The sequence below is a fragment of the Pecten maximus genome, chromosome 9 (assembly GCF_902652985.1).
Source record: "Pecten maximus chromosome 9, xPecMax1.1, whole genome shotgun sequence".
Lineage (NCBI taxonomy): Eukaryota > Metazoa > Mollusca > Bivalvia > Pectinida > Pectinidae > Pecten > Pecten maximus.
In genome coordinates, this window is record NC_047023.1 from 25,546,631 (window position 1) to 25,574,484 (window position 27,854).

At 34.1% G+C, this 27,854-nt stretch overlaps 2 protein-coding genes across 3 annotated transcripts; both read left to right on the forward strand.

The window, feature by feature from the left end:
- The first annotated feature begins 4,092 nt into the window (after positions 1-4,092).
- Positions 4,093-10,152, forward strand: LOC117333941 (glucose dehydrogenase [FAD, quinone]-like). Its single transcript, XM_033893360.1, is given in 12 exon segments — positions 4,093-4,174; positions 4,745-4,768; positions 4,771-4,952; positions 5,413-5,602; positions 5,922-6,050; positions 6,199-6,320; positions 7,113-7,280; positions 7,765-7,915; positions 9,037-9,207; positions 9,466-9,529; positions 9,531-9,692; positions 10,026-10,152. Coding segments are annotated over 12 exon segments (1,572 nt in total).
- Positions 10,153-19,279: 9,127 nt separating this feature from the next.
- On the forward strand, positions 19,280-27,820 carry LOC117335120 (pyridoxine 4-oxidase-like). 2 transcript variants are annotated; one of them, XM_033895044.1, is made up of 4 exons: positions 19,280-19,434; positions 20,677-20,720; positions 22,543-22,665; positions 27,565-27,820. In XM_033895044.1, exons 3-4 carry the CDS (start codon positions 22,545-22,547, stop codon positions 27,777-27,779), a joined length of 336 nt encoding a protein of 111 aa, XP_033750935.1. In that variant the 5' UTR covers positions 19,280-19,434; positions 20,677-20,720; positions 22,543-22,544; the 3' UTR covers positions 27,780-27,820. The 2 variants fall into 2 exon arrangements, with proteins under 2 accessions (XP_033750935.1, XP_033750936.1); XM_033895045.1 differs by lacking the exons at positions 19,280-19,434; positions 20,677-20,720 and adding an exon at positions 20,874-21,085.
- Positions 27,821-27,854: the final 34 nt, after the last annotated feature.

The following is a 27,854-nucleotide window of genomic DNA, read 5'->3' on the forward strand; positions in this document are numbered from 1 at the left end:
CATGTCAAATGTATGCTAATAAATCCATATTAAAATACACCGTTCACGTGTGAGTCTGCACGTTGGCACACTTGATCTTTTGTCGTAACGCAGAAAGCATACAGTCTGCACTTTTAGCATTATATATAGATAGATAAAAAGATCGTGTCAATGCATTATATATGATTGGAGCATATAAAACATTCAGGACATTTCCATGAATAGAGTGTCCTATCCAATGAATGTTTGTAAATAAACAACCACACGAAACAATATTAGGTAACAATATATTAGTATGAATTGGAATTAATAGACAATTGTCGAAACTTGTAAAGTGTATGTAGAACTAGCTTTAACAAAGCTCCTGAATAAATAACTGGACAATATGTATTCTCGTGTGCTAGTTGTTTCCACCACTGAGCTCTGGCTCTATATACAGCTGCTAAAATTTGACCAAACTTGTCCATTGCAGATTTATTTGCGCTATTACTATCACACACTTTATAACAATAGGTATATTTTCCCTCTTCAAATAATTCAAATAAGGTTAATTTTTGCAACACATAATGAGACGTATGCCACATTTAATAACATGGTGCGTTTGTTTGGTTATGCATATATATGTGCGTGAGGGTGTGTATGTTTGGTTATGTGTGTATATATATATATATATATATATATGTGTGTGTGGGTGTGTGTGTGTGTGTGAGGATATGTATGTGTGGTTATGCACTTAAAAAACAAAAACATTTCGATGATCCCGGTGTCATAGTGAGAACACTTTTGTGAACACTGTGACGTTTTAGATGACGACGCCACGCTATTGTATATGGTGTCACGTAATATTCTTACTATAATTTTTGTTGTTTTCATTTGTTGATTTTTTCTTAGCGTAATATTAGTACGAGTTTGTATGTCATTTGTATGCTTAATTGATATTTTATTTCCGATTGGGTACAACGAGCTGGTAAACGTTAGTTTCAAGAAGCCACATATGAGATCAGTAATCAAATAATTTCAAAATTAATGAAACTGTTCTGATACCTCATATAGGAGCAGGTACTTTCTGGAAACGGTGTTGATATCTATATAAAAGGTATATCATATGCTTTGAATCTACAGTTGATCAGCATTGCTCGGTGAATACAATTCAAGTTTTCATACACACAGCATGGTTTGATGGAGAGTTTCATTCGTCAGCAGTATATAAAGTACATCCTGTATTCAGAAAGTAAGCATGGAACCAACGAGAGCATACGTGTGAGGTTTGAGAAATAGTACTTTTCATGAAATGGCGATAAAAAACTTAATATTAAAATTCAAGATGGTCGCCTGTTCGCCATTTTATTCTCCCGGTTAGAATCAAAATAGGATGGGCACATCTACCTAGGTCACAAGGGAAATTTACATGCAAAGTTTTTTTTAGACAAAGCTCTCCATTATTTCTCAAGAAAAAGCGATACCAATGATTGTTTACAGTTGGACGATGGACGGACGGACGACGGATGTAGAACGTTTTGAATAGGTCGCCATCATCAGACACTTAGTATTACACGCACGATAATATTAGTTTTTAATAGAGTTTAATTAACATAATGTTCAAGAGATATTTGTTTCATGTCCTTGCAGATGAAAATCTACGTTTGGTTGATGCTTTAAAAAAAATGATAGCAATAAGATACTGGCAGTGGATTTAGAAAACGATATTTGTTGCTTAGACTATGACCATCCTTTCTTATTATTTTGTAACCTTGTGGAGTGTACGGTGTAGGGTAACAGACTGTAAGTATACGATCAATGCTAATTGAAATAGGATTGAACAATCAATTGCAATTTTATTTTTAAAGCAATGTAAGTTCTCGGCACCCTGCGATACAGCCACCGGGTTTGTGCCCACATTATGTAAACGCTTTACTGAGCAAATTCCCTATCAAACAAACGCTCAAATGAATTGGATCGATTGATATCCTTCCGCTCCCGTACTTTTCACATTACATTTTACACTGACCTCATACTCTGTAAAAGTTAGTGCTGGAATTAATTAAAGGGGCATGAATTTGCAGTTTATAGTGTTTCTTTGGTTAAATTAAGTTTCGCAAAAGTTGCGAATTATTTTTGTTTCGCAATTAGTGATTACATTTCGCAAAATGCTATCAATAGTGTGAGGTACGCAGTGTGAAATAACAGCTACATGTTTTGACAATATTAAAAAATCGGTTGTTTGTATGTATCCAACAAATAGTTACCAATCTCATATAGCTAAAATAACTAATATATAAACGCGAAGGCTGATCTGTATCAAAAAATAATAATAATAAAAAAAAATCTAAAAACAAAAAACCTGATGCGTGAAGTTTTTCCGATTGCCAAATTGTATCATAGTCCTGAAAACACACATAAACAACGACGACGACCCTCAACCATTTTTTTTTTTACTATTCTCATCAAAATACATTCACGTTTAAACCACATAAATTGCCATGGCATGTATATTTTTTTTATTTAAATGTACATATATATACATATCTTCTTCTGAGTTATCATTACACTATCATGCATAGGTAGATCAACTGAGACGCGGCGACGTGCTGTTAAACAAACACCTCGATATTTACTTTTTCAGCGTATGTAAGGACTCCGTGAAGACAGGTTTGGCTAAGGTTAGCATTGATTCATCAATCGTCACCGTTCTTTATGTGGTTTTGAACATTTCGGCAGGTAAAGCAATAATAACAGATTTACTATGGGTAATATTTCTAGTGTATGCTAGAGTCCAACATACAAAACCCTCCTAAATCTGACATTAAACAGATAAAGCGTATAATTCAAACCCTACTTAAGTATCTCCATATATTCTGTTTTTTACTCTTGTTTTATCGGCTATGAGCTAAAATTATAGTTTCTTAGCATGTCGATATATTCTGATGGTTTTGTAGTTCATCGAATGATATTGTAAGTAAATATCAGTCGCTTACAACAGGGCAAAAGCAGGAATATCTTAACTCTACTCTATATAGTTTGCGTGATGATTTTAATAACTCTATCATGAAATTACCGTTTCTCATACAGCTGGCTCTCTTATAAAGGTACTTCCGTGTCACAATATTAATTGATATCCAATAGTGTGCTCAAACATTCCGTGAATGAGGTCGACTGGTGACACATATTGCCGCAAATTATGATTTGGAGCACTTCACGATAATTATGTCATTTGGATTTTTTGTTATTTCCTTGTGTGGTTTGAGCTTCGAAGTATCCCATGGTCTTTAGTATGCTGGATTTCTTTTTCTCTGTTACAACCTTTTGTACTGGAACTGGACTTGGCTAAACTCGGCAACCAGGTTGATGATATGGGTTCGAATTCCATTCATATCGTTACATTTTCAGGAGCTTCCATGTCAAAATATTATGATGGTATTTTAAACGTTTTATCGACTTCGAGCTGGACTAATTCCCTTCTTCTTAATTTGATTTCATCGTGTACCACAGGAAGAACGTGACTACATCACAGCGCATGGTGTATGTACCGTGACGCAAAGGTATTGTTTTGGTTTTCATTGTTTAACGTGTTAAGCTAATGTAATTTAAGGACTCTGTGACAAAAAGGAAGAAGATATAATCCAGTTCATTTAAAGAAACATACAAGGTTAACACTCTCCAACTATTCATTTGTTTGAGACATATGCAATTGTTTTCCTTAAATCGACTTTTACCTTCAATATCAAATATAATCTTAATATATATATACATATTCTTAATGAAACTAAGAAACATACCTTCAGGATGGAGAATACAATTAAATGACTTCGTTGCTGTCATAATGTCTCACATAACTGTAACAGGTGAATAAAAGCTCAATCTTGTTAAGTACATTTAGACTTACGGTTGAGAAGCTGTCTCGCATTACAGTATTCAGAATGCATATAACATACACCTTGCGTAATTGTCAGTTAGTGATTTCTTGAGTTATTTCTACTCAAAACTTTGACGATTTAATTTCATGTGAAGAAAACACGTTAGACATTTACGTTTGATGAATATGAGATGTAAGTTAGATGCATGCTTTGTTACAGAAATGAAGAAGCGTCTTTCGTATGTTGTGTAATAGCATACATGTATTACAAATATTCACGAAAACTGGTCAACGCTACTGAATTCCAGTCAAAACTGGATACTTCGTATGACTATATTATTGGTAAGCTGTACAATACAAACTAGATATCTCCTTTGACAATATTATTGGGTAAGCTGTACAATACAAACTAGATATCTCCTTTGACAATATTATTGGGTAAGCTGTACAATACAAACTAGATATCTCCTTTGACAATATTATTGGGTAAGCTGTTCAATACAAACTAGATATCTCCTTTGACAATATTATTGGGTAAGCTGTACAATACAAACTAGATATCTCCTTCGACAATATTATTGGGTAAGCTGTTCAAAACAAAACTGGATACCTCCTATGACAATATTATTGGTAAGCTCTTCAAAACAAACTTGGTACCTCCTATGACTATATTACTGGTAAGCTCTACAAAAATAAAACTGCTTACCCCTTATGATTATATTATTGATAAGCTGTGCAAAATTATTGGTAAGCTGTACAAAACAAAACTGGATACCTCCTATGACTATATCTTTGGCAAGATGTATAAAACAAATTAAGAACAAATGTGTTTATAGCAAAAAAGTTTCAGTTGCTTTATTTAAGTGGTCCTAGAACAAATGATATTATATTTATAACATATGATGTTTTTAGTGGGAGCTGGTTCCTCGAGCTCGGTGGAACCTCTCGTCTGACAGAGGATCCTGGAAATGATGTGGTACTTCTGGAAGCTGGTGGGTCTGACGAGACCAATCCTAACATCTACATACCAGGGGCAATGGCTAGCCTGACGAACACTGAGGATGACTGGAGTTATTACACAGTACCACAGAAGCATGCATGTCTGGCCATGAAAGAACAGGTTGGGAGAAATATGATATATCAAGTATGAGATAGGATTCTGAAATAATTTCACCGGTTGTATTGTACTGGAAAAAAGATTACAGAAATGGAATATTGCAGAAGATATAAAACAGGAGTCAAATACTTTGAGTCGATAACAGATGCTTGCTGTTATAAACATTAGTTTGTGTAAAATCCAACACGTTTGTCTGTCGGACACGTGCGTTAGCGTGTATGTTTTCCAAGGCATACTGGACATCAACCCCTACTTTTAACGTAAACAAATCTAAAAACTCTTATGAGTGATGTATTTTCATAACATGAGGATTTCAAACAGATTGTTTCTTTTATGTCATTAAGGTATATTACCAATAATTATAATGTTATGTATCTAATTTCACATAATAATTTTAGTAGAAGCATAAATCAGATATGTGATGTTGCGTTTTGCTCTCAGAACACATTTTAATTAATAATAGAGGAGTTTTTGGCCCCGAGGAAGAGTCTTGGTTGGAACTAGTTCTTTGAACTGGATGGCGTATGTGAGAGGTAACCGCCATGACTATGACAGTTGGGCCGAGGAAGGCTGTGATGGTTGGAGCTACAACGACGTCCTTCCTTATTTTATCAAGTCAGAGGACATACTGATTGACGAGTTCAAAAAATCAGGTGATTAGCCTTTTTAACGATGTGATTAATATTTCACGACTCGAATAAATGAACAAAAAGTTTTTCCAAACAACGATAATAAGCACTGTCAGTTTTTATTTTCCTGAAAAATAAAATAAAACATATCATACTTAATTTAGTACTCAAATACGTGTTCTACGTGATGTGGAACAAGTATGAATATGCAAAAACTCATTGCTTTTGGAAATGAAAATGAATTTAACATGGCATGCTTTTTATATTAATCACTGAAAATAAAAAGCATATTAAAGGAAAAAGCTAATTGTAAAAACAAGTCTATGGTTTATATTTCACAAAGAATACCACGGAAATGGAGGTCCTCTACCAGTCACTAGGCCACATATCACTCCGATGCATGAAGTTTACCTTGACGCTGGCAAAGATCTAGGTTATAACACCATTGATTGTAACGGCGAGGACCAAATCGGTGAGTCTCTTTCGCTACTTATCACATAATCAAATCATTTAAAATTGAACTTTTACGAGGAAATAACACAATTTGAACTTCATCAGCTTGACAATCATTAAAACAAAAACAATGATAATAATAAAAATTAATTGGTTTTCCCTTTCATGCTTTTGCTGGATACAGTCTACAATAAAACAGGGAGAGAGATGGAGTTCTTATAGATCATTTGTTAAACCCTACTTAGACCGGCCAAATCTCCATTTCATCCCCAACACCTTCACCACAAAGGTAAGCAGAGCATGTTACAGTAAGTGTTATACTTAGCTGAATTAAACTATCGATTATAACATACCTGTCTCTGTCATCTGGAGTTAACGTATACATGGTACGCTTGATTCTATATTCAGTGACGATTTTTAACTTCGTACAGCCTTAATATGCAGCAGACTCTTTGGAGGTACAGTTTGTAATGAGTATTTTGGTTGTCATCATTATATCTTTGTACGTGCTCTGTTTTTTGTGCGGTAAATAAAGTTCTTTATTTCCCCCAGTTGTTTCTTTGGGGTAGTTCACGTCTTCTGTTTTGAGACGGAATTGATTTGCTTTGTGAACACATGCCTCTTTAATCACACTTGAATTGCTGTTTGTGGATATTTCCTTTGTTCTTAGTTCATTTTATGTGTTTCTTACAATTACGTTTTACATTTAAGTATTTAAGGAATATCACTTTTTTATAGCTTTGTGGTTGTGCAGTTTGTTAATCAATACGCCGCTGTCACGTAAAATATTAGGATTCTTTACATGCTTTCGTATACAACATCAGATCATGTGAATACAATCTGCAGGTAAGACATGAGATGGATACATTTGTCCATTATCATAGGATATCTTTTTTTTCTTTGTCATATGATGTTCCTGTATATTTGTAGCATGACTTTTTATGTGCGTGTATCCGACAGTTTGACATGACATCCGTGTATTACATGGCATTAGGAGACTTAACATAGACCCCAAAAATATATGTACAAATATAAGAGAAAACGTCACGCTTCACTTATTATTCGTGTAATTACCTTGCAGGTAATAATAAAAGACAAGAGAGCTATAGGTATAGAATGTATCAGGAATGGAAGAAAGGTGAAGATGTATGCCAGGAAGGAAGTTATAGTGTCTGCTGGTGCCATCAACTCCCCACAGTTACTGATGCTGTCCGGTATAGGTCCGAAGAAACACCTTCAGGTGTTAGGGGTATGTTAATTAATGTGTACATGGGTTTGTGGTAATCTGTACTTACTAATGTTGTCCAGTATAGGTCCAAAGAAACAACGTCATGAATTAGGGTTATTTGTAGTTATATGGCATGGGTATGTGGTATTTCATACTACGGATGCTTCAGGAATTAGAGGTGTGTAAACATGTTAACATTATATGCAATATGCTGGTTGAGGTTTACTTATCTTCATGGTTTATTTTGTTTATATTTTTTTACATAAAGCCTGTTTATGTTTTTCTTATATCAAGGTGTAAGTAAAGTTCTTTCTCGATTTGAAAATTGTCTGTACGAATGTTACTAATGTGCGACATTGAGAGTAGAAAGTGTTTCGGTCATTTTCGTCTCCAGCTGTTTGTGCCGTTCCGAGTCCACCCATGTATTAACAATTAAGGTACTATTGTCGATATTAGTATTAATCAGTTCACTGCCGTTGACATTTCTTGACGCATGTATTTCCAGATTCCTGTACTGGCTGACCTTCCAGTGGGAGAAAACCTACAGGACCACATAATGATACCTATGGTGTACAATTTGAATGCAACAGGGCCCCTAACTTTCGATGATTTGACTTCCATGCGAACAGCAAAGCAGTACGAGTTCTTTCGCACATGTTACGTTTCGAAATTTCGATTATTATGTTTTGATTTCTTAAATAAGAAAACATTATTTTGATATATGACTAATTTATGGATTAGTCTTGCTATTGATGATTCGGACTGGTAGCAATTCCACGACAAAGTGGATTAGTCTGGTGACTGCACTTTAATTAGACCGTTTGTTATCAATGACGACATCTTTACTACTATTGTGACAGTCTTAAGCGACATGATCTTAGCTGGAGTCACATGCGGAGCAGAAAACGCCTTTTTCCTATAGTCGGTAATTTCTAAACGCTTGTCACCTGTTTCCATTTTGTCCAGTATTGTTATTTTATTTCTTAACGTTTGTCATCAATATTACCATTTTGCTTAAGTATAACCATTTCTTGTCCCAATATTACCATTTTGTCATGGTAGTACCATTATGCCCGAGTATTACAATTTTACCGGAGTATTACCATTTCCCCAAGTATTACCATTTGACCCAATATTACCATTATGTCAAAGTAGTACCATTTTTTCCTAGCATTATCATTTTGTCCTAGTATTACCATTTCTCCAGTATCACCATTTTCCCCAGTATTACTTTTTGTTCCAGTATTACGTATTGCTATTTTCCCCAAGTATTAGCATTTCCCCAGTATTACCATTTTGTACCAGTATTACCATTTTGCAGAAGTAATACAATTTTGTCCCAATATTACATTTCTTTTGGCCAAATTAAAGTTTTATTTATATTTTTAGAATAACCCTTTTAATTATTTGACAAAGTATATTTCTCGTGTTATATTTGTATTAATTCACAGGTCCACTGTCCGCCCCTGCACTCGAGGCTTTAGCCTTTATGTATAAAGATTTTGATAAAAAGAAGGATTCTGGAGAAAATTCTGACATTCAATTGATGACATACAATGTCCATAGCATCACGCCATCATTGAGGGAAGCCCTGCATTGCAACTACCAAGAAGACGTTAGTTTTTATTTTTCGTTCCGGATTTTTTATACATTTATCTAGCCTTGCTGTGTATTTGAATCCCCGTATTGTCTTTGAAATCTAATTAACGCTATCCCATTATATATGGCAACATCAACATTTAATCATCACTTAGAATTTGGTACTTGCATGTTAAAGACAAGCTTTTTACAGGGAACGATGATGATAAAACGACAATTTTATTTCCGACACTTCTTCACCCTAAAAGTACCGGAACGATCCGACTGAAAAGCACGGATCCGTTCGAGTATCCCGATATTGACCCACGTTACCTAGAACACCCGGATGATGTAAAGACGGCCATTGCAGGTGATGTAAACACACGCTAACCGAATCTCGAGAATAGTTATTTTCTTTTTGCAACATTATTAGTCAACGTTTAACTTTTTATAGGTTTTTTAATTGTCAAAATCTACCATACCACAACAGCTATAATGTACAGATGTATCTGCTAATTAGTGTAAACAAGTGTATCTATTATATCAGATTAGAAAAGCATACAAGCTATATTCACATATGCAATTGCAATGAATCCAATTGATATTATATATATGTATATTATTTCAGGAATAAGATTTGCTGATAAATTAGTTGGTACAGACACAATGAAATCCATTGGCATGGATGTAAACTCCGTATCTCCTTACTATCAACTGTTCTGAGCACGAATTTCGGTCGGACAAGTTCTGGGAGTGTTATGTGAGACATTTTACACTGACGGTGTACCATCCAACAACGACGTGTAGAATGGGCAGTAAAAACGACCCGTCGGCAGTGGTCGATCCTAAGCTAAGGTACACATATATCAATCAAATATAATTAATGTTCTAAAATCAGTCGAAGTTGTCCAATTTTCGATACCTTTTCGAAAAAAGGTGACGTCAGTTTATCACAGTATAAGCAGGAGTACCTATTGAATGATGTCCGTAGATGACAGTATTTCTCTCATCATTGAAATGAATTTTAAAATCAAAACATAAAACGATAGTTAATTGGAAATGTATGTAAAGCAGTAATTTCTGATGACTTTCACCACTGAGAAGTTTGTCAGTCATATTTAAAGATGACGAAAATGTTAAAGAATAAATACAATGTTTTTGAAAAAAAACTTTTAATTTTCATTATAGGGTTAGAGGAGTATCGAGTCTACGCGTTGTCGACGCTTCGTTGATGAGAAATGTACCTGCAGGCAACACAAACGCTCCAGCGATCATGATTGGAGAGAAAGCTGCAGATATGATACGCAATAGCTGAAATATTAGCTGGTCGGTAACACAACTCAACGCCTTTACAATAACCAAGAGCTCATGCATCTACTCTACATTTAAATGTCCGTTATTGTTGTGTGAGTGGATGTGGTGTCTGTGTTGGGGAGTGTATATGTGTGTGAGTGACCTTGTCACTGTCAATCGGGATATTTTGAGAGTTGGGCTATGGTGACAAAATCAAACAACAATATCTTCAAACGTCTAAATCAATTTTCGTTTTTTTTTTGTCAATGTCATAACATATTATTACTAACGCCGAATGAACCCTCATTAGAAATCTGATGTGTGTCTCATACAATTCTTCTCAATGAATGTATACATTACTCTCAAATAAATGTGTTTTGCTTCCGTTTCATATCTGTGAATCATCGATAGATAAGAGTGCTGTATTTATATAACTAGTCGATATATCTCACTCACATTGTATAGCTGGAAGATATCATTTCCTTATATGGATAGGATATGAATATTCATAAGTCGAATATTGATCAGGTCACGTACACGGGGTACATGCATTTTGTGTTTATCGGTGATTTGCTGGATTTTCATAGTTTTGGTAGATCTGATGAATATTCCAAGCAGACGGTACTATACAGTGCTTTATTCATCAATATGCATGTCAAATGTCTTCTACTAATGTCAATACACGCCGTTCACGGGTGACTCTGCACGTTGACACACTTTATCTTTTGTCCAAACGCAGAAAAGGTATATTCTGTACTGTAACATTATGCATGCATAGATAAAAAGAACACAGACGAAATGTATTAGAAATAATAGGAGCGTATAAACTATCGGGGAATTTGCATGACTAGAGTACCCTATCCCATCGGGAATCATATATGAATACAGTTGACAAGGAGAGCACAGCAGAATTGAGTGGATGAGACACAGATCTACAGGTGTTCGGGTAAGTAACAGGATGGATGGCTAGAGGCAATTAAGGAACTGAACTGAAAAAAATACGTACCTATGTTGTTTCTTAGAAAACACCCTCAGACTTTTTACAATGTTATACCGTTATATTTGGTGCTGAACCTGAAGTAGAATCGGATAGTTTTAAGGTTGGTCTGTAATAGTATGTATTGCCGTTCATTTTACAATCGGGGCATTGTATTATTATTAGTTTAGCATTAACACTAAATATGATGGAATTTGTTGAGATATCAATTTTGGAAAGAAACTAACATTAACTATATAACACACGCGAATGTGTTCGTAAGGAATAACAGTATAGTGAACAACCAACCAATTGAAAAAAAATATTTTTGAAACATCCCCTGTGTATAGGAAAGTTGAGCCAAGGATAAAATGTCTGGCAGCCACTGATTGGCCAGTATGTTATGAAGCGAGAAAATAGATATGTAGCCTGATAGGTAACTATCAATAAGAAATGTTGATATAAATTTCGTAAGTTCGATTGATTTTTTTCCCAAAAGTTCAGATAATAATAATTAACAGGTAAACATTTAAGATTTTTGAGAAATTTTACTGCGAAATTCACTCATTTTCAAAATGGCTACCCCGGAGAAAATTTTAGCTGAAGGACCCAACTTGTTTTTTTGATTAGGTGTTATATCAGACCCTAAACTTTTGTTATAAACCATAATTGTCATATTGAATTCAAGAATTTGAATGATATTACTCCAAAACGTTAACACTAAAGTCACTAGAGTCAACATGCTTACTTGTATGTGTTGTACACGATACCCGTTTTATAACACGTGTGTGTGTGTGTAAGGGCGAGTGTGTATCAATATAGTATACTTCAATGTTCCTTGTTCTCTTCTACTTATGTTTTATATCCCAGACTTCCCTTTACATAAAGAACCGGACAATATGTATTCCTATGTGCTGCTGAGTTACGGCTCTACATACAGCTGTTTAATTTTGACCAAACTTATCAATTGCAGATTGATTTGCACTATTACACATTTTACAATGATAGGTACATGTATATCTTTCCCTCATCAAATAACCTTGAGTTTTGCAACAACTGATGAGAAGTACGCCACACTTGCTAACGTAGCAAAACTACGTGTATGGATACATATTTGTTGTGTGTGTTTAATCCCACCTGGTCTGTGCTTAATCTGGCCTGATATACTTTTATGTAAGGCTAAGTAATGTTGTATTCAAAGGCAAACAGAGATAACGCAACACTTTGTTCAAGGTTATATCAACGTGTGTGTATGCATGTATGGCCATTGCTCTATATATTGTTTTGTAAGTATGGCCTGGTTATTTAGATTTATTCTGAGATCAGCTCAGCTCCAGTCACCTCCCCAATTCTGTTAAGTGCCGAGTTTGTCCTTTGTTTTACATCTCTTTAATGAATAATTATATAGTGCAATATTGCTTTCAAAGGACGGAGCACAAGTAAAATAAACATTGTAAAGTGCCTAGTGTCACTTTAAGAACACTTATGACGCTTTAGATGGTGACGCCATGCTACTGTACATGACGTCATGCAATATTCTAAATAGGAACAAAATATAGATCAAATATATTTCAGGTGGCTGCAAGGACAACATGAAATCAGGTGTTCCGTAATGATCAATATCATATACTTCATTGACGGCACCCGCCATGTAAACCGAGGTACAATCGGATAAATGTTGAGATTTATAATGGAGGCGGGATGCTTACAACGGAAACCACTAGGTATATAAATCAACACTAAAAGTCTTATTTCTTATTGCATGACGAGTTTTGAGGAATTCCAACTAGTTTATTTAATTTCTGTATCATTTGATATACTCTGAATGTTACAAAGGGCGTCGGTAAGGATACAAAACGATAAAAGTAAGTTCTGGAATATTTCTGTGACAATGTTGCTAAAAATAATATTGATTCCATTAAGATGTGTATCCTATTGTTGATGGCCCCATTTCCATATCACGTTCATACATCTAGTCTGTTCATCTTTTCATTTGTTGATATCGTCCTGACGTTATCCTGACTGGTACCATTTTAACGTGTGTGTGCGTATCAAGAACGTCATTTTAATTTGGTGTGATATAAACACGAGTTTGTGTGTTAATCTGTGTGCTTTACTGATATTTGTTTTTCATTTGGGAATTTTGTGAGCTCGTAAAACAATGTCCGAACGACGATTATATGAGTGTTTGTGCCTACAAGTAATGAAGTTAACGCCGAAATGTACAGAAAAAAGGTGTGTTGTGGACAAATACCGTATTTCTTTGCGGTAATTAGTAATACCTCGGGTCGAATTAAGAATTTTAAGGACTTAATGCTCAAAGTATTTTGGTTTATCTGGAGAGTAAAACCGCCGTATTAATGTGAAGATCATAACGTTTGCGATTTGGAAAATGTACACTTTTTCAAGTAAGTTAAATTTTGACGACCTATACTTTATCCAAACGAAAGAATGACCCTTTAAGCTATTCTAAATACTTCATATAGGAGCACGTACTTGTGGGAAACGACGTTGATATTCATATAAAAAAAACATTTCATCTAATCTGAATCAACAGCGGATCAACAATGCTCAATGAATAAAATACAACTTGCCATGTATAAATGTTTTGATTGAGATTTGCATTTGTCAGCAGTATGCATTTGTCAGCAGTATGCATTTGTCAGCAGTATGCATTTGTCAGCAGTATGCATTTGTCAGCAGTATGCATCAACTGCTTACGTTACGATTTTCTCCACACAGAGATTGACACTAACATTTTAAATGTATCGAAGGGTACATTTTTCAGTAAATGATTTAATGCCCAATATTGTGAGTTTGACATAGTAGAAACCATATGAAGGTAACATCACGGTTTAGAACGGTAACCGATACACCCCTGCAAACACCAGACATGGTGACAGGGCCAGAGAAAACTGGCTACTGCAATAGTGTGACCTACTTATATGTACGAAAGCGGAAACATGTATTGACGTTGTGCAACAGTGTGACCTACATGTATGTTCGAAAGCAGAAACGTGAGATGTCGTGAGAATATGGAGTTACATGCTTTTGTTCAAAATATGTGTATGTCAAGGTAAAGTCGAGGAGGCAATGAAACGTCATTCTGATATAAATGTACAGCAGTGATGCCTTTGACATTTCTACTTAATGTCACATATGCTATACTGCCGTAACATCCAGATAAATGGATTGTTATATCCTAATCAGTAATAAAATAAGTATTTCATGTCTTGAAAACAAATTGTAAACGATCATCATTAATTATTTCAATAGTAAAGGGTATTTGTAATAGAGCGTTACACATTAAAATCACAGACAAGCATACCACCTACGATATTGCTATTGCTTAACTTCTCTCAACGTTATCACGATGTTATTCATAACATATCAAAATCACGTTCTGACAACGTCACAATAACGTAAATCTCAACGTAATTAATAACGTTCTGACAACGTTATCACGATGTTATTCATGACATATCAAAATCACATTCTGACAACGTCAGCTCAACGTAAATTACAACGTAAATAGTAACGTTCAGACAACGTTATCACGATGTTTTCTATGACATCAAAATCACGTTCTGACAACGTCACAATGTCGTAAATCTCAACGTAATTAATAACGTTCTGACAACGTTATCACGATGTTTTCCATGACATATCAAAATCACGTTCTGACAACGTCAGAATAACGTAAATCGCAACGTAACTAGCAACGTTCTGACAATATTATCACGATGTTTTCTATGACATTAAAATCTTGTTCTGACAACGTCGTGATAACATTCCAGTGAGTCTATAGCGTCACGTTGTTTTGACGAAAGTATATAACGTTTTCGAAACCAAAGTTTTACGTTGTCACAACATTGTACAAACCTAATTTTGTTTGCTGGGATACTACTGTGTTATTGTTTACCACCCTCGGTACTACTGTGTTATTGTTTACCACCCTCGATACTCCTGTGTTATTGTTTACCACTCTCGATACTACTATGTTATTGTTTACCACCCTCGATACTATTGTGTTATTGTTTACCACCCTCGATACTCCTGTGTTATTGTTTACCACCCTCGATACTCCTGTGTTATTGTTTACCTGGTCTCGATACTCCTGTGTTATTGTTTACCTTCCCCCGATACTCCTGTGTTATTGTTTACCACCCTCGATACTCCTGTGTTATTGTTTACCACCCTCGATACTCCTGTGTTATTGTTTACCACCCTCGATACTACTGTGTTATTGTTTACCACTCTCGATACTACTATGTTATTGTTTACCACCCTCGATACTCCTGTGTCATTGTTTACCACCCTCGATACTACTGTGTTATTGTTTACCACTCTCGATACTCCTGTTATTGTTTACCACTCTCGATACTCCTGTGTTATTGTTTACCTCCTCTCGATACTCCTGTGTTATTGTTTACCTTCTCTCGATACTCCTGTGTTATTGTTTACCACCTCTCGATACTCCTGTGTTATTGTTTACCACCCTCGATACTCCTGTGTTATTGTTTACCACCCTCGATACTCCTGTGTTATTGTTTACCTTCCCTCGATACTCCTGTGTTATTGTTTACCACCCTCGATACTCCTGTGTTATTGTTTTCCAACCTCGATACTCCTGTGTTATTGTTTACCACCCTCGATACTCCTGTGTTATTGTTTACCAACCTCGATAGTCCTGTGTTATTGCTTACCTCCTCTCGATACTCCTGTGTTATTGTTTACCTTCCCTCGATACTCCTGTGTTATTGTTTATCACCCTCGATACTCCTGTGTTATTGTTTATCACCCTCGATACTCCTGTGTTATTGTTTATCACCCTCGATACTCCTGTGTTATTGTTTACCAACCTCGATAGTCCTGTGTTATTGCTTACCTCCTCTCGATACTCCTGTGTTATTGTTTACCTTCCCTCGATACTCCTGTGTTATTGTTTACCACCCTCGATACTCCTGTGTTATTGTTTACCACCCTCGATACTCCTGTGTTATTGTTTACCTTCTCCCGATACTCATGTGTTATTGCTTACCTCCTCTCGATACTCCTGTGTTATTGTTTACCTTCCCTCGATACTCCTGTGTTATTGTTTACCACCCTCGATACTCCTGTGTTATTGTTTACCACCCTCGATACTCCTGTGTTATTGTTTACCAACCTCGATAGTCCTGTGTTATTGCTTACCTCCTCTCGATACTCCTGTGTTATTGTTTACCTTCTCTCGATACTCCTTTGTTATTGTTTACCACTCTCGATACTCCTGTGTTATTGTTTACCACCCTCGATAATCATGTGTTATTGTTTACCACCCACGATACTCCTGTGTTATTGTTTACCACCCTCGATACTCCTGTGTTATTGTTTACCACCCTCGATACTCCTGTGTTATTGTTTACCACCCTCGATACTACTGTGTTATTGTTTACCACCCTCGATACTCCTGTGTTATTGTTTACCACCCTCGATACTCCTGTGTTAGTGTTTACCACCCTCTATACTCCTGTGTTATTGTTTACCACCCTCGATACTCTTGTGTTATTGTTTACCACCCTCGATACTCCTGTGTTATTGTTTACCACCCTCGATACTCCTGTGTTATTGTTTACCTTCTCTCGATACTCCTGTGTTATTGTTTACCACCCCCTATACTCCTGTGTTATTGTTAACCTTCTCTCGATACTCCTGTGTTATAGTTTACCACTCTCGATACTCCTGTGTTATTGTTTACCACCCTCGATACTCCTGTGTTATTGTTTACCACTCTCGATACTACTGTGTTATTGTTTACCACTCTCGATACTCCTGTGTTATTGTTTACCACCCTCGATACTACTGTGTTATTGTTTACCACCCTCGATACTCCTGTGTTATTGTCCTGTGTTATTGTTAACCACCCTCGATACTCCTGTGTTAATGTTTACCTTCCCTCGATACTCCTGTGTTATTGTCCTGTGTTATTGTTAACCACCCTCGATACTCCTGGCGTTATTGTTTACCACCCTCGATACTACTGTGTTATTGTTAACCACCCTCGATACTCCTGTGTTATTGTTAACCACCCTCGATACTCTTGTGTTATTGTTTACCTCCTCTCGATACTCCTGTGTTATAGTTTACCACCCTCGATACTCCTGTGTTATTGTTTACCACCCTCGATACTCCTGTGTTATTGTTTACCACCCTCGATACTCCTGTGTTACTGTTTACCACCCACGATACTCCTGTGTTATTGTTTACCTTGTCTCGATACTCCTGTGTTATTGTTTACCACCCTCGATACTCCTGTGTTACTGTTTACCACCCACGATACTCCTGTGTTATTGTTTACCTTCTCTCGATACTCCTGTGTTATTGTTTACCACCCTCGATACTCCTGTGTTATTGTGTACCTCCTCTCGATACTCCTGTGTTACTGTTTACCACCCTCTATACTCCTGTGTTAGTGTTTACCACCCTCGATACTCGAGTAATCAACATAATAAGTTAAAAGTCTACCGAGCAAGTTTTATCAAAATGCGATCATTACTTTAAAAGATGTCGTGCGGAAAACAATATCAGCAAAGCAGATCAAAGAAGCCTCATCAAATATGCATTTATTATGCCGATAATCGAAATTGAGCAAGGAATTTAGGTAATTAGCCTACCAAGCAAGTTTCATCTAAATCCGATCATTCCTTCAAAAGATATCGTACGGAAAGCGAATCCGGATGGACGGTCAGACGGACGGACGGAATGACTCATCGAGATCAGTGTTGACCTGTGTGCTATCCGCTGGTGTCGGCCTTGGCTAAATTTGAATTTTCCTTAATTAACGTATTTTGACATTATCTCAAGCAATTATGTCATCTGATGAGTGCTAAAATAACACGGTTTTATTACGCAGTTTAATACGATTTGTTGGCTCTACAGTATCGATTTGTATTGAAAGGTGTTAAACATATCTTGTGAACTGTCACAGAATAAAATATATAAAGCCTTACTATCGGGATAATCCCTCTGTCTATAGATGAATCAATTTTCCATCAGCTGGCAATGTTTAAGAATTTAGTAATCTTGGCAAGGTATTATACCACACATATTGGCTACGTTCTACTCTGATGGCTTCTAGTACATATGTAACTAGTAGTTTGATCCAATGCTTTTTTTTTTTTTTTAAAGAACATTTCAATGGCGCAGTGACAGTCGACCCGATATCCTGACATGATCATAGTGGAAGTCGTCTATTATATGATATGAATACCTGGATCGCAATGTATTTACATAAGTGGACGGGAATTGTACACATATTAAACACATTCATCACAGTTCAACAGGAAATTCAAATATATATATGCATGCTTTAATGCCATATGCCAGGATACCCGAACTGACTTGAATTAAATTCTATATAACTGTTTATGTATGATGTCGATGAGTTGTATTCTCTCAAGACAAATAAAGAATCGAATTGTGTGTCTTCTGTCTCAATACCTTGAGACTGTAGGTACTAGACGCTACCGGTGTGCCGTAACATACGTGTCTTTCATTTGAATAGTGACACGATTCAAAATATTCACATGCGCTTGATAATCTTCAACAATATTTCCTCTATGGAATGTCGGGATATATATTGCACCTCTCCATCAAGATTTTGACATTTCTCTCGGCTTTCCTGCATCGTCTCGTAGGTCGAGTCCTAGAGGACAGATTTATGATGTACTATGACTATCTTTTGGCGTTACTCTATCTAACTCTAACATTTAAATTGCTGACATTGTGTTCGGGTTTCTACTCAGAGTTACTGTCCCTACACCTTTACCTGTGACCCCAACAATGCAGCCTTTCAGTCCCCGTATTCATCACATGCAATGATCTCAACTGAGAGAATCACCCGTGAATAAAATGTTAAATGCATTCGGAAAGAAATCATTAACATGTTATACATATAGATATGCAATGGGAAAGTATCTTTTCATATAGGGAAATGTACAACATTCACTGTTATGTAGAGGGGCTGCTTTGAGAGATTCTTGTCCTTCCAAAAATCCATGTGTAAAACATTTTCCTCATGTGAACCCATATAGTTTTAGAGTTGAGAAATCAGGACTTTACGACTATGTTGTTGACGACACGTTGATATTAGATAAGTACATTCGAGGTCAGCGTAAGATATTCACACACATCGGGCGTCCTTGACCGAACAATGTAAATATTACGAACTAGAATGAATAAATCAGTGAGAAAACAACCACATTTTCCAGTGGACGCTTTCAAGCAATAGAATGCACTCTGGTGTATGTTATCGGAATATGTAAGGACCTCGGACCATGTTGAAGTAAGGTACGAAGCATCTGCTTTGCGATATATTTCATTTTTATGCCTTTTTATGTCTTTTTAGGTAAACATTTATTCTCTTATTTCAGCATTTTTTCTGTGGTAAGATAACTTCCAACGGCAAGCATACGTACAATTGAAAGTACCATGCTTCATTGTGCGATATAGGTTGATAACAAGTCCAGCGTGCACATTGTTCACTGATACACCTGGTTAATCCGTTTGACATAGATTTGGTTGTCGTCGGTAATGAAAAAAGATGCTGTTCACAAACATAAGGGTCTGCATAAACGTTTTTGTTCATTTTAGACTGATTTTAATTAAGGATTGAATCTTGATTTGGTCGATTTCATGGGGTCATGAATTGAGTTGCTCTTGAGACAAATTTAATGAACTGCGAAGCAGTTCATGTTGAATTTGTCTCAGGAGCAACTCAATTCATGACCCCATGAAATCGACCAAATCTAGATTCAATCCTTATATTTCAATTTTTTGTTCTCGAATAAAAAACTCGGTCTAGATATTAATATCTTGTAGCTTGTGCAAGTCTAAATACGGAAAAGCCCGAGGAGTTCCGGATTGTGCATGTCTGGTCGGTCGAGTAAATTAGTCCGCTATTTTAGGATTGAAAAACAGTATTACTTTGTCAATAGCATATCTGGTCTTTCATAAAATACAAGAATACATTATAAATTTGATAATTTTAATAATTATTCGATGCTTATAACAGCAATATAGAAAAAGTGAAATCGTTCCGCGGAAGGATTTTAACCATGTATTCATACGCACTGATCAGTGTTAATCTGGTCAAATTCATGAGCAAATGAAACAGATTAAGTTTGGTAGTTTCATTGAGTCAAACTTGAGTAGAAATTGAAATATTCGATTTTAAATTCGAAATACTATTTAGTTTACAAGTCGGTGTATCATGTGTTCATAATAATGGTGTGATGCAGATAAACCGCGTTATCTCGAAGTCACTGAGGCCATACTATTCGAGGTTTCTCAGTATATTTTTATAGCAATTGTACGGTCATAACCAACATTTTTACTACGAATTAAGGTTACTGCAACTAAGCATTCCAACTAGCTGATTACATATTTAATAGATACAGTAGATCTCATATCATTATTTAAACTGCCATGTAAATTTATTCGTTCTTCTCAGACGCAGAAAACTCCTTAATCATTCCAAACTAACGTAAAGATTGAGGGAGGTAAAGTTAAAATACTTATTCTTTTTTCCAGTGACATTTTAAAGACGCGGTTCACGGATAATCGAAGTATTTAAGGTTAGTGAAACAAGCACATGCTACGTGTGATACTTTTACAGTCGCAGGACACATTAAACCTAACATTCTTATTTGTATATAATAGAATCCACATATTAAATGTCGCATTGTCGAAATCAAAAGTATTTTCAATATACTTTTGCAGTTGATATGCAACAAAGGATGACGTTTTCAATTTCTGAAAGTAACTTACGCACCGGTGTATAATACATTAATATTTAATTGAACTCGCTGTGATACTACTGGATTAGAGGAGCGTTGTTAGGACAAGGGGACTGCGTATGAATTCATAACATTACCTGCTGATCTATATAGACACACAGCATTAGGAGGACTGGTGATCCGAATTCTGTATATCAACAAAGGTACATATTGACATCTGGTATTATGTAAAGATATATTTTAAAGGTAGACGAGGAGAAAGTTTAAAGGGCACTTTGTTGTTAATGTGGAATGCTTTCACGTGGGATATAAAGAATATCCGAAATCTGAACTTGAGAAATGTTTCGGACATTTGAATTATGGTTCGTTCCAGTAACGCATTAGAAATTTTAGAATTTTTGCAGTCTTAGACGTTTTGCTATCCGTAGACGCTGATGTAGCTCTGTCTTCGAAATCTGATTTACAATGTTTGTTTTAAAAACATAATTATAATGTTATACAAAGCATGCTTTCAAAGCATAATTATAATGTTATACAATGTATTAACAGAATCTGGTGTTTGTTTATTACATTTTACCAAGCTTGAATAACTGTGTTCTAGAATCGAATTACGCTTTGTGTAAGCAGTGAAATTTTAATTGCTTTCAATTTGAAAGCCAAGACGATATTAAATCGAATAAAGTGTCATGTTTCATCAAAATGTTAGTCGTCCGACAATAAGTTGAGATAACAAACTGTCAGAATGGCATACAGGTAAAAACTACACTTAGATATGAATTTAGAATTTGTCACGATCGAAGCAAAGGTGGTATGGTCCTGTAAACATGGTAGTCCACATAGTGGCTCAACTATAGATGTGAAAGCATGCTGCGTTAAGTTTATAACGTTAATGACAATTTCATAAGGCCTGTTTTTGTTACTCTGTGATGTATGGAAGCTTATATTGGTCACCAGTTGTCAAGTTAGTAACTAGAAGTAGTAGTGTGCACAAAGCTACTTTTCGAATTGGTTCTTACCAGGACAACTTCATATTTTGGGTCTTGTTGAGTTTTTTCTCAACAAGTCGACTTAAATCATAACAAAATGTAACCAAATAAATAATTTGGACGACTTAATTGTTTTCATCTTTTTAAGTTTAACTAGATATACCGAGTTTAAGTTACTCAGTCAGTTCAGTCGAGCGTATCAACATGTCGACAACATATAACTGGTGTTATCTTTTATCGACATGTTAATACACTCGACTGGAATGAGAGACTATAACGCAAAATATGAAGTTGTCACGGTAAGAACCAATTCGAAAAGTAGCTTTGTGCACACTACTACTTCTAGTTACTAACTTGACAACTGGTGACCAATATAAGCTTCCATAACGTGATGGCTGTAAGTCGTAATACAAGGAAAACAAAACAACACTTCTTATCTTTAATTTCTACGCGTGTTTATAATTTAACCACGAGCCTCATATTGTAAGATGTGACATAACCGATATGTTCATGGCGGGTGTCGTCGATATAGCAGAGGACGCGTACCCTAGTACTTTTTGAATGGTCTCCATATTGAGCTAAATTTTGTTCATATTTAGACCAGGTATGGTCAATATGTTAGTTTCAATGTTGGTTGTCTCTTTATTCACGACAAAAAATATGTTTTGTTGCAGAAATGGAGAAACTTTTTACAGTCATCCTAGTTAGTGTATTGGCATATGTGTATTTGCAATCAACTAAGGACAGCGACAGCAGATTTTCAAGAAAACTGAACACAACCTACGACTACATTATCGGTAAATTGTATAACAACGGTGAAATATACATAGCATCGTAAGATTACGCTTAATAGTGTCAATCTAATTATTAAACATTAATGCAACTGATTATATATTTGATCTGATCACGCTTTGTTGAATATATATAGATATAGCATATACATGTTATCCGATCCCCTCTTGTCATTAACCCCAAATGAAAGCCATTGTTAATTTACGGACCGTTACGTTAGTGTGTTCCATATAATTGCTGTACATTGTATATACAAAGCTATTATGAAACTCAATATAAAATGATTGATATACCTCAATATTCTAAAACTCATCATAAAATATACCTCTCAATAATTAAACACGACATCAACTATACCTCAAAATACTTAAACATGACACCAACTATACCTCTCAATAATTAAACACGACACCAACAATACCTCTCATTACTTTAACACGACACCAACTATACCTCAAAATACTTCAACTCAGCATTATGTATACATCATATTACATACACCCAACATTAACCATAACTCAAAATAAAAAAAAATCAACCTTAATAATACCTCAAAATTAAAAAACTCAGTATTAACTATACCTCAAAATACATAAACTCTTTATTAACTATACCTCAAAATGCATAAACTCAGTATTAACTATACCTCAAAATACATAAACTCAGTATTAACTATACCTCAAAATGCATAAACTCAGTATTAACTATACCTCAAAATACATAAACTCTTTATTAACTATACCTCAAAATGCATAAACTCAGTATTAACTATACCTCAAAATACATAAACTCAGTATTAACTATACCTCAAAATGCATAAACTCAGTATTAACTATACCTCAAAATACATAAACTCAGTATTAACTATACCTCAAAATTAAAAAAACTCAGTATTAACCATACCTCAAAATGCATAAACTCTTTATTAACTATACCTCAAAATGCATAAACTCAGTATTAACTATACCTCAAAATACATAAACTCAGTATTAACTATACCTCAAAATGCATAAACTCAGTATTAACTATACCTCAAAATACATAAACTCAGTATTAACTATACCTCAAAATGCATAAACTCAGTATTAACTATACCTCAAAATACATAAACTCAGTATTAACTATACCTCAAAATGCATAAACTCAGTATTAACTATACCTCAAAATACATAAACTCTTTATTAACTATACCTCAAAATGCATAAACTCAGTATTAACTATACCTCAAAATACATAAACTCAGTATTAACTATACCTCAAAATGCATAAACTCAGTATTAACTATACCTCAAAATTAAAAAAACTCAGTATTAACATTACCTCAAAATACATAAACTCAGTATTAACATTACCTCAAAATACATAAACTCAGTATTAACTATACCTCAAAATACATAAACTCAGTATTAACCATACCTCAAAATACATAAACTCAGTATTAACATTACCTCAAAATACATAAACTCTTTATTAACTATACCTCAAAATTAAAAAACTCAGTATTAACTATACCTCAAAATACATAAACTCTTTATTAACTATACCTCAAAATGCATAAACTCAGTATTAACTATACCTCAAAATACATAAACTCAGTATTAACTATACCTCAAAATGCATAAACTCAGTATTAACTATACCTCAAAATACATAAACTCAGTATTAACTATACCTCAAAATGCATAAACTCAGTATTAACTATACCTCAAAATACATAAACTCTTTATTAACTATACCTCAAAATGCATAAACTCAGTATTAACTATACCTCAAAATACATAAACTCAGTATTAACTATACCTCAAAATGCATAAACTCAGTATTAACTATACCTCAAAATACATAAACTCAGTATTAACTATACCTCAAAATGCATAAACTCAGTATTAACTATACCTCAAAATACATAAACTCAGTATTAACTATACCTCAAAATGCATAAACTCAGTATTAACTATACCTCAAAATACATAAACTCTTTATTAACTATACCTCAAAATGCATAAACTCAGTATTAACTATACCTCAAAATACAATACATAAACTCAGTATTAACCATACCTCAAAATACATAAACTCAGTATTAACTATACCTCAAAATGCATAAACTCAGTATTAACTATACCTCAAAATACATAAACTCTTTATTAACTATACCTCAAAATGCATAAACTCAGTATTAACTATACCTCAAAATACATAAACTCAGTATTAACTATACCTCAAAATACATAAACTCAGTATTAACTATACCTCAAAATGCATAAACTCAGTATTAACTATACCTCAAAATACATAAACTCTTTATTAACTATACCTCAAAATGCATAAACTCAGTATTAACTATACCTCAAAATACATAAACTCAGTATTAACTATACCTCAAAATGCATAAACTCAGTATTAACTATACCTCAAAATACATAAACTCAGTATTAACTATACCTCAAAATGCATAAACTCAGTATTAACTATACCTCAAAATACATAAACTCAGTATTAACTATACCTCAAAATGCATAAACTCAGTATTAACTATACCTCAAAATACATAAACTCTTTATTAACTATACCTCAAAATGCATAAACTCAGTATTAACTATACCTCAAAATACAATACATAAACTCAGTATTAACCATACCTCAAAATACATAAACTCAGTATTAACTATACCTCAAAATGCATAAACTCAGTATTAACTATACCTCAAAATACATAAACTCTTTATTAACTATACCTCAAAATGCATAAACTCAGTATTAACTATACCTCAAAATACATAAACTCAGTATTAACTATACCTCAAAATGCATAAACTCAGTATTAACTATACCTCAAAATACATAAACTCAGTATTAACTATACCTCAAAATGCATAAACTCAGTATTAACTATACCTCAAAATACATAAACTCAGTATTAACTATACCTCAAAATGCATAAACTCAGTATTAACTATACCTCAAAATACATAAACTCTTTATTAACTATACCTCAAAATGCATAAACTCAGTATTAACTATACCTCAAAATACATAAACTCAGTATTAACTATACCTCAAAATACATAAACTCAGTATTAACTATACCTCAAAATTAAAAAAACTCAGTATTAACATTACCTCAAAATACATAAACTCAGTATTAACATTACCTCAAAATACAAAAACTCAGTATTAACTATACCTCAAAATACATAAACTCAGTATTAACTATACCTCAAAATTAAAAAACTCAGTATTAACCATACCTCAAAATACATAAACTCAGTATTAACCATACCTCAAAATACATAAACTCAGTATTAACTATACCTCAAAATACATAAACTCTTTATTAACTATACCTCAAAATTAAAAAACTCAGTATTAACTATACCTCAAAATACATAAACTCAGTATTAACCATACCTCAAAATACATAAACTCAGTATTAACATTACCTCAAAATACATAAACTCTTTATTAACTATACCTCAAAATTAAAAAACTCAGTATTAACTATACCTCAAAATACATAAACTCAGTATTAACCATACCTCAAAATACATAAACTCAGTATTAACTATACCTCAAAATTAAAAATCTCAGTATTAACATTACCTCAAAATACATAAACTCAGTATTAACTATACCTCAAAATACATAAACTCAGTATTAACTATACCTCAAAATGCATAAACTCAGTATTAACTATACCTCAAAATACATAAACTCTTTATTAACTATACCTCAAAATGCATAAACTCAGTATTAACTATACCTCAAAATACATAAACTCAGTATTAACTATACCTCAAAATGCATAAACTCAGTATTAACTATACCTCAAAATACATAAACTCAGTATTAACTATACCTCAAAATTAAAAAAACTCAGTATTAACATTACCTCAAAATACATAAACTCAGTATTAACATTACCTCAAAATACATAAACTCAGTATTAACTATACCTCAAAATACATAAACTCAGTATTAACCATACCTCAAAATACATAAACTCAGTATTAACATTACCTCAAAATACAAAAACTCAGTATTAACTATACCTCAAAATACATAAACTCAGTATTAACTATACCTCAAAATTAAAAAACTCAGTATTAACCATACCTCAAAATACATAAACTCAGTATTAACCATACCTCAAAATACATAAACTCAGTATTAACTATACCTCAAAATACATAAACTCTTTATTAACTATACCTCAAAATTAAAAAACTCAGTATTAACTATACCTCAAAATACATAAACTCAGTATTAACCATACCTCAAAATACATAAACTCAGTATTAACATTACCTCAAAATACATAAACTCTTTATTAACTATACCTCAAAATTAAAAAACTCAGTATTAACTATACCTCAAAATACATAAACTCAGTATTAACCATACCTCAAAATACATAAACTCAGTATTAACTATACCTCAAAATTAAAAATCTCAGTATTAACATTACCTCAAAATACATAAACTCAGTATTAACTATACCTCAAAATACATAAACTCAGTATTAACTATACCTCAAAATACATAAACTCAGTATTAACCATACCTCAAAATGCATATTCTAAACAGAAGATATGACAATGAATACCGAAATCCGTATACCTTTATTCAACAACACTTTTATGAAACGGTTCATATACTCACCAATACTTAAAATCACAAAAATATATCAATATTATTGATACCTATATAAAAGACTTATCCTCAAATATATCATCAAGCTTAAACTCCGTATTACCGAAACCAAGCATTAATAGCTACTCTACAATGCTGAAAACCACCAATATTCTTATAACTATAATAAAACTGAATCAATGTGACAATGCGAAATCATAACAACAGATAGATAAAGAATTTCTATCATAATTGCAATTAATGATTTTCAGTTGGAGCTGGATCCTCGGGATCAGTATTAGCGTCTCGACTGTCGGAGGTCCCAGATAATGACGTCGTATTACTGGAGGCCGGCGGATCGGACGAGACAAATCCGGACGTGTATAAGCCGGGGGCTGCCCCCATGTTGATGAAGTCTGAGGAGGATTGGGAGTATTACACAGTTCCCCAGAAACATGCTTGTTATGCCATGAAAGATCAGGTTTGAGATTCATTCAGATGACTTCCAAAATTTTTGATTATTTACAGTTTGTAAAAGTTGCTAAACATCGAAAGGAAATCA

Bases quoted from the DNA above. Each gene is read 5' to 3' on its own strand.
- LOC117335120 (XM_033895044.1), top strand. From the start codon at position 22,545: ATGGAGAAACTTTTTACAGTCATCCTAGTTAGTGTATTGGCATATGTG. The intron at 22,666-27,564 runs GTAAATTGTATA...AATGATTTTCAG, and splicing joins AACCTACGACTACATTATCG to TTGGAGCTGGATCCTCGGGA.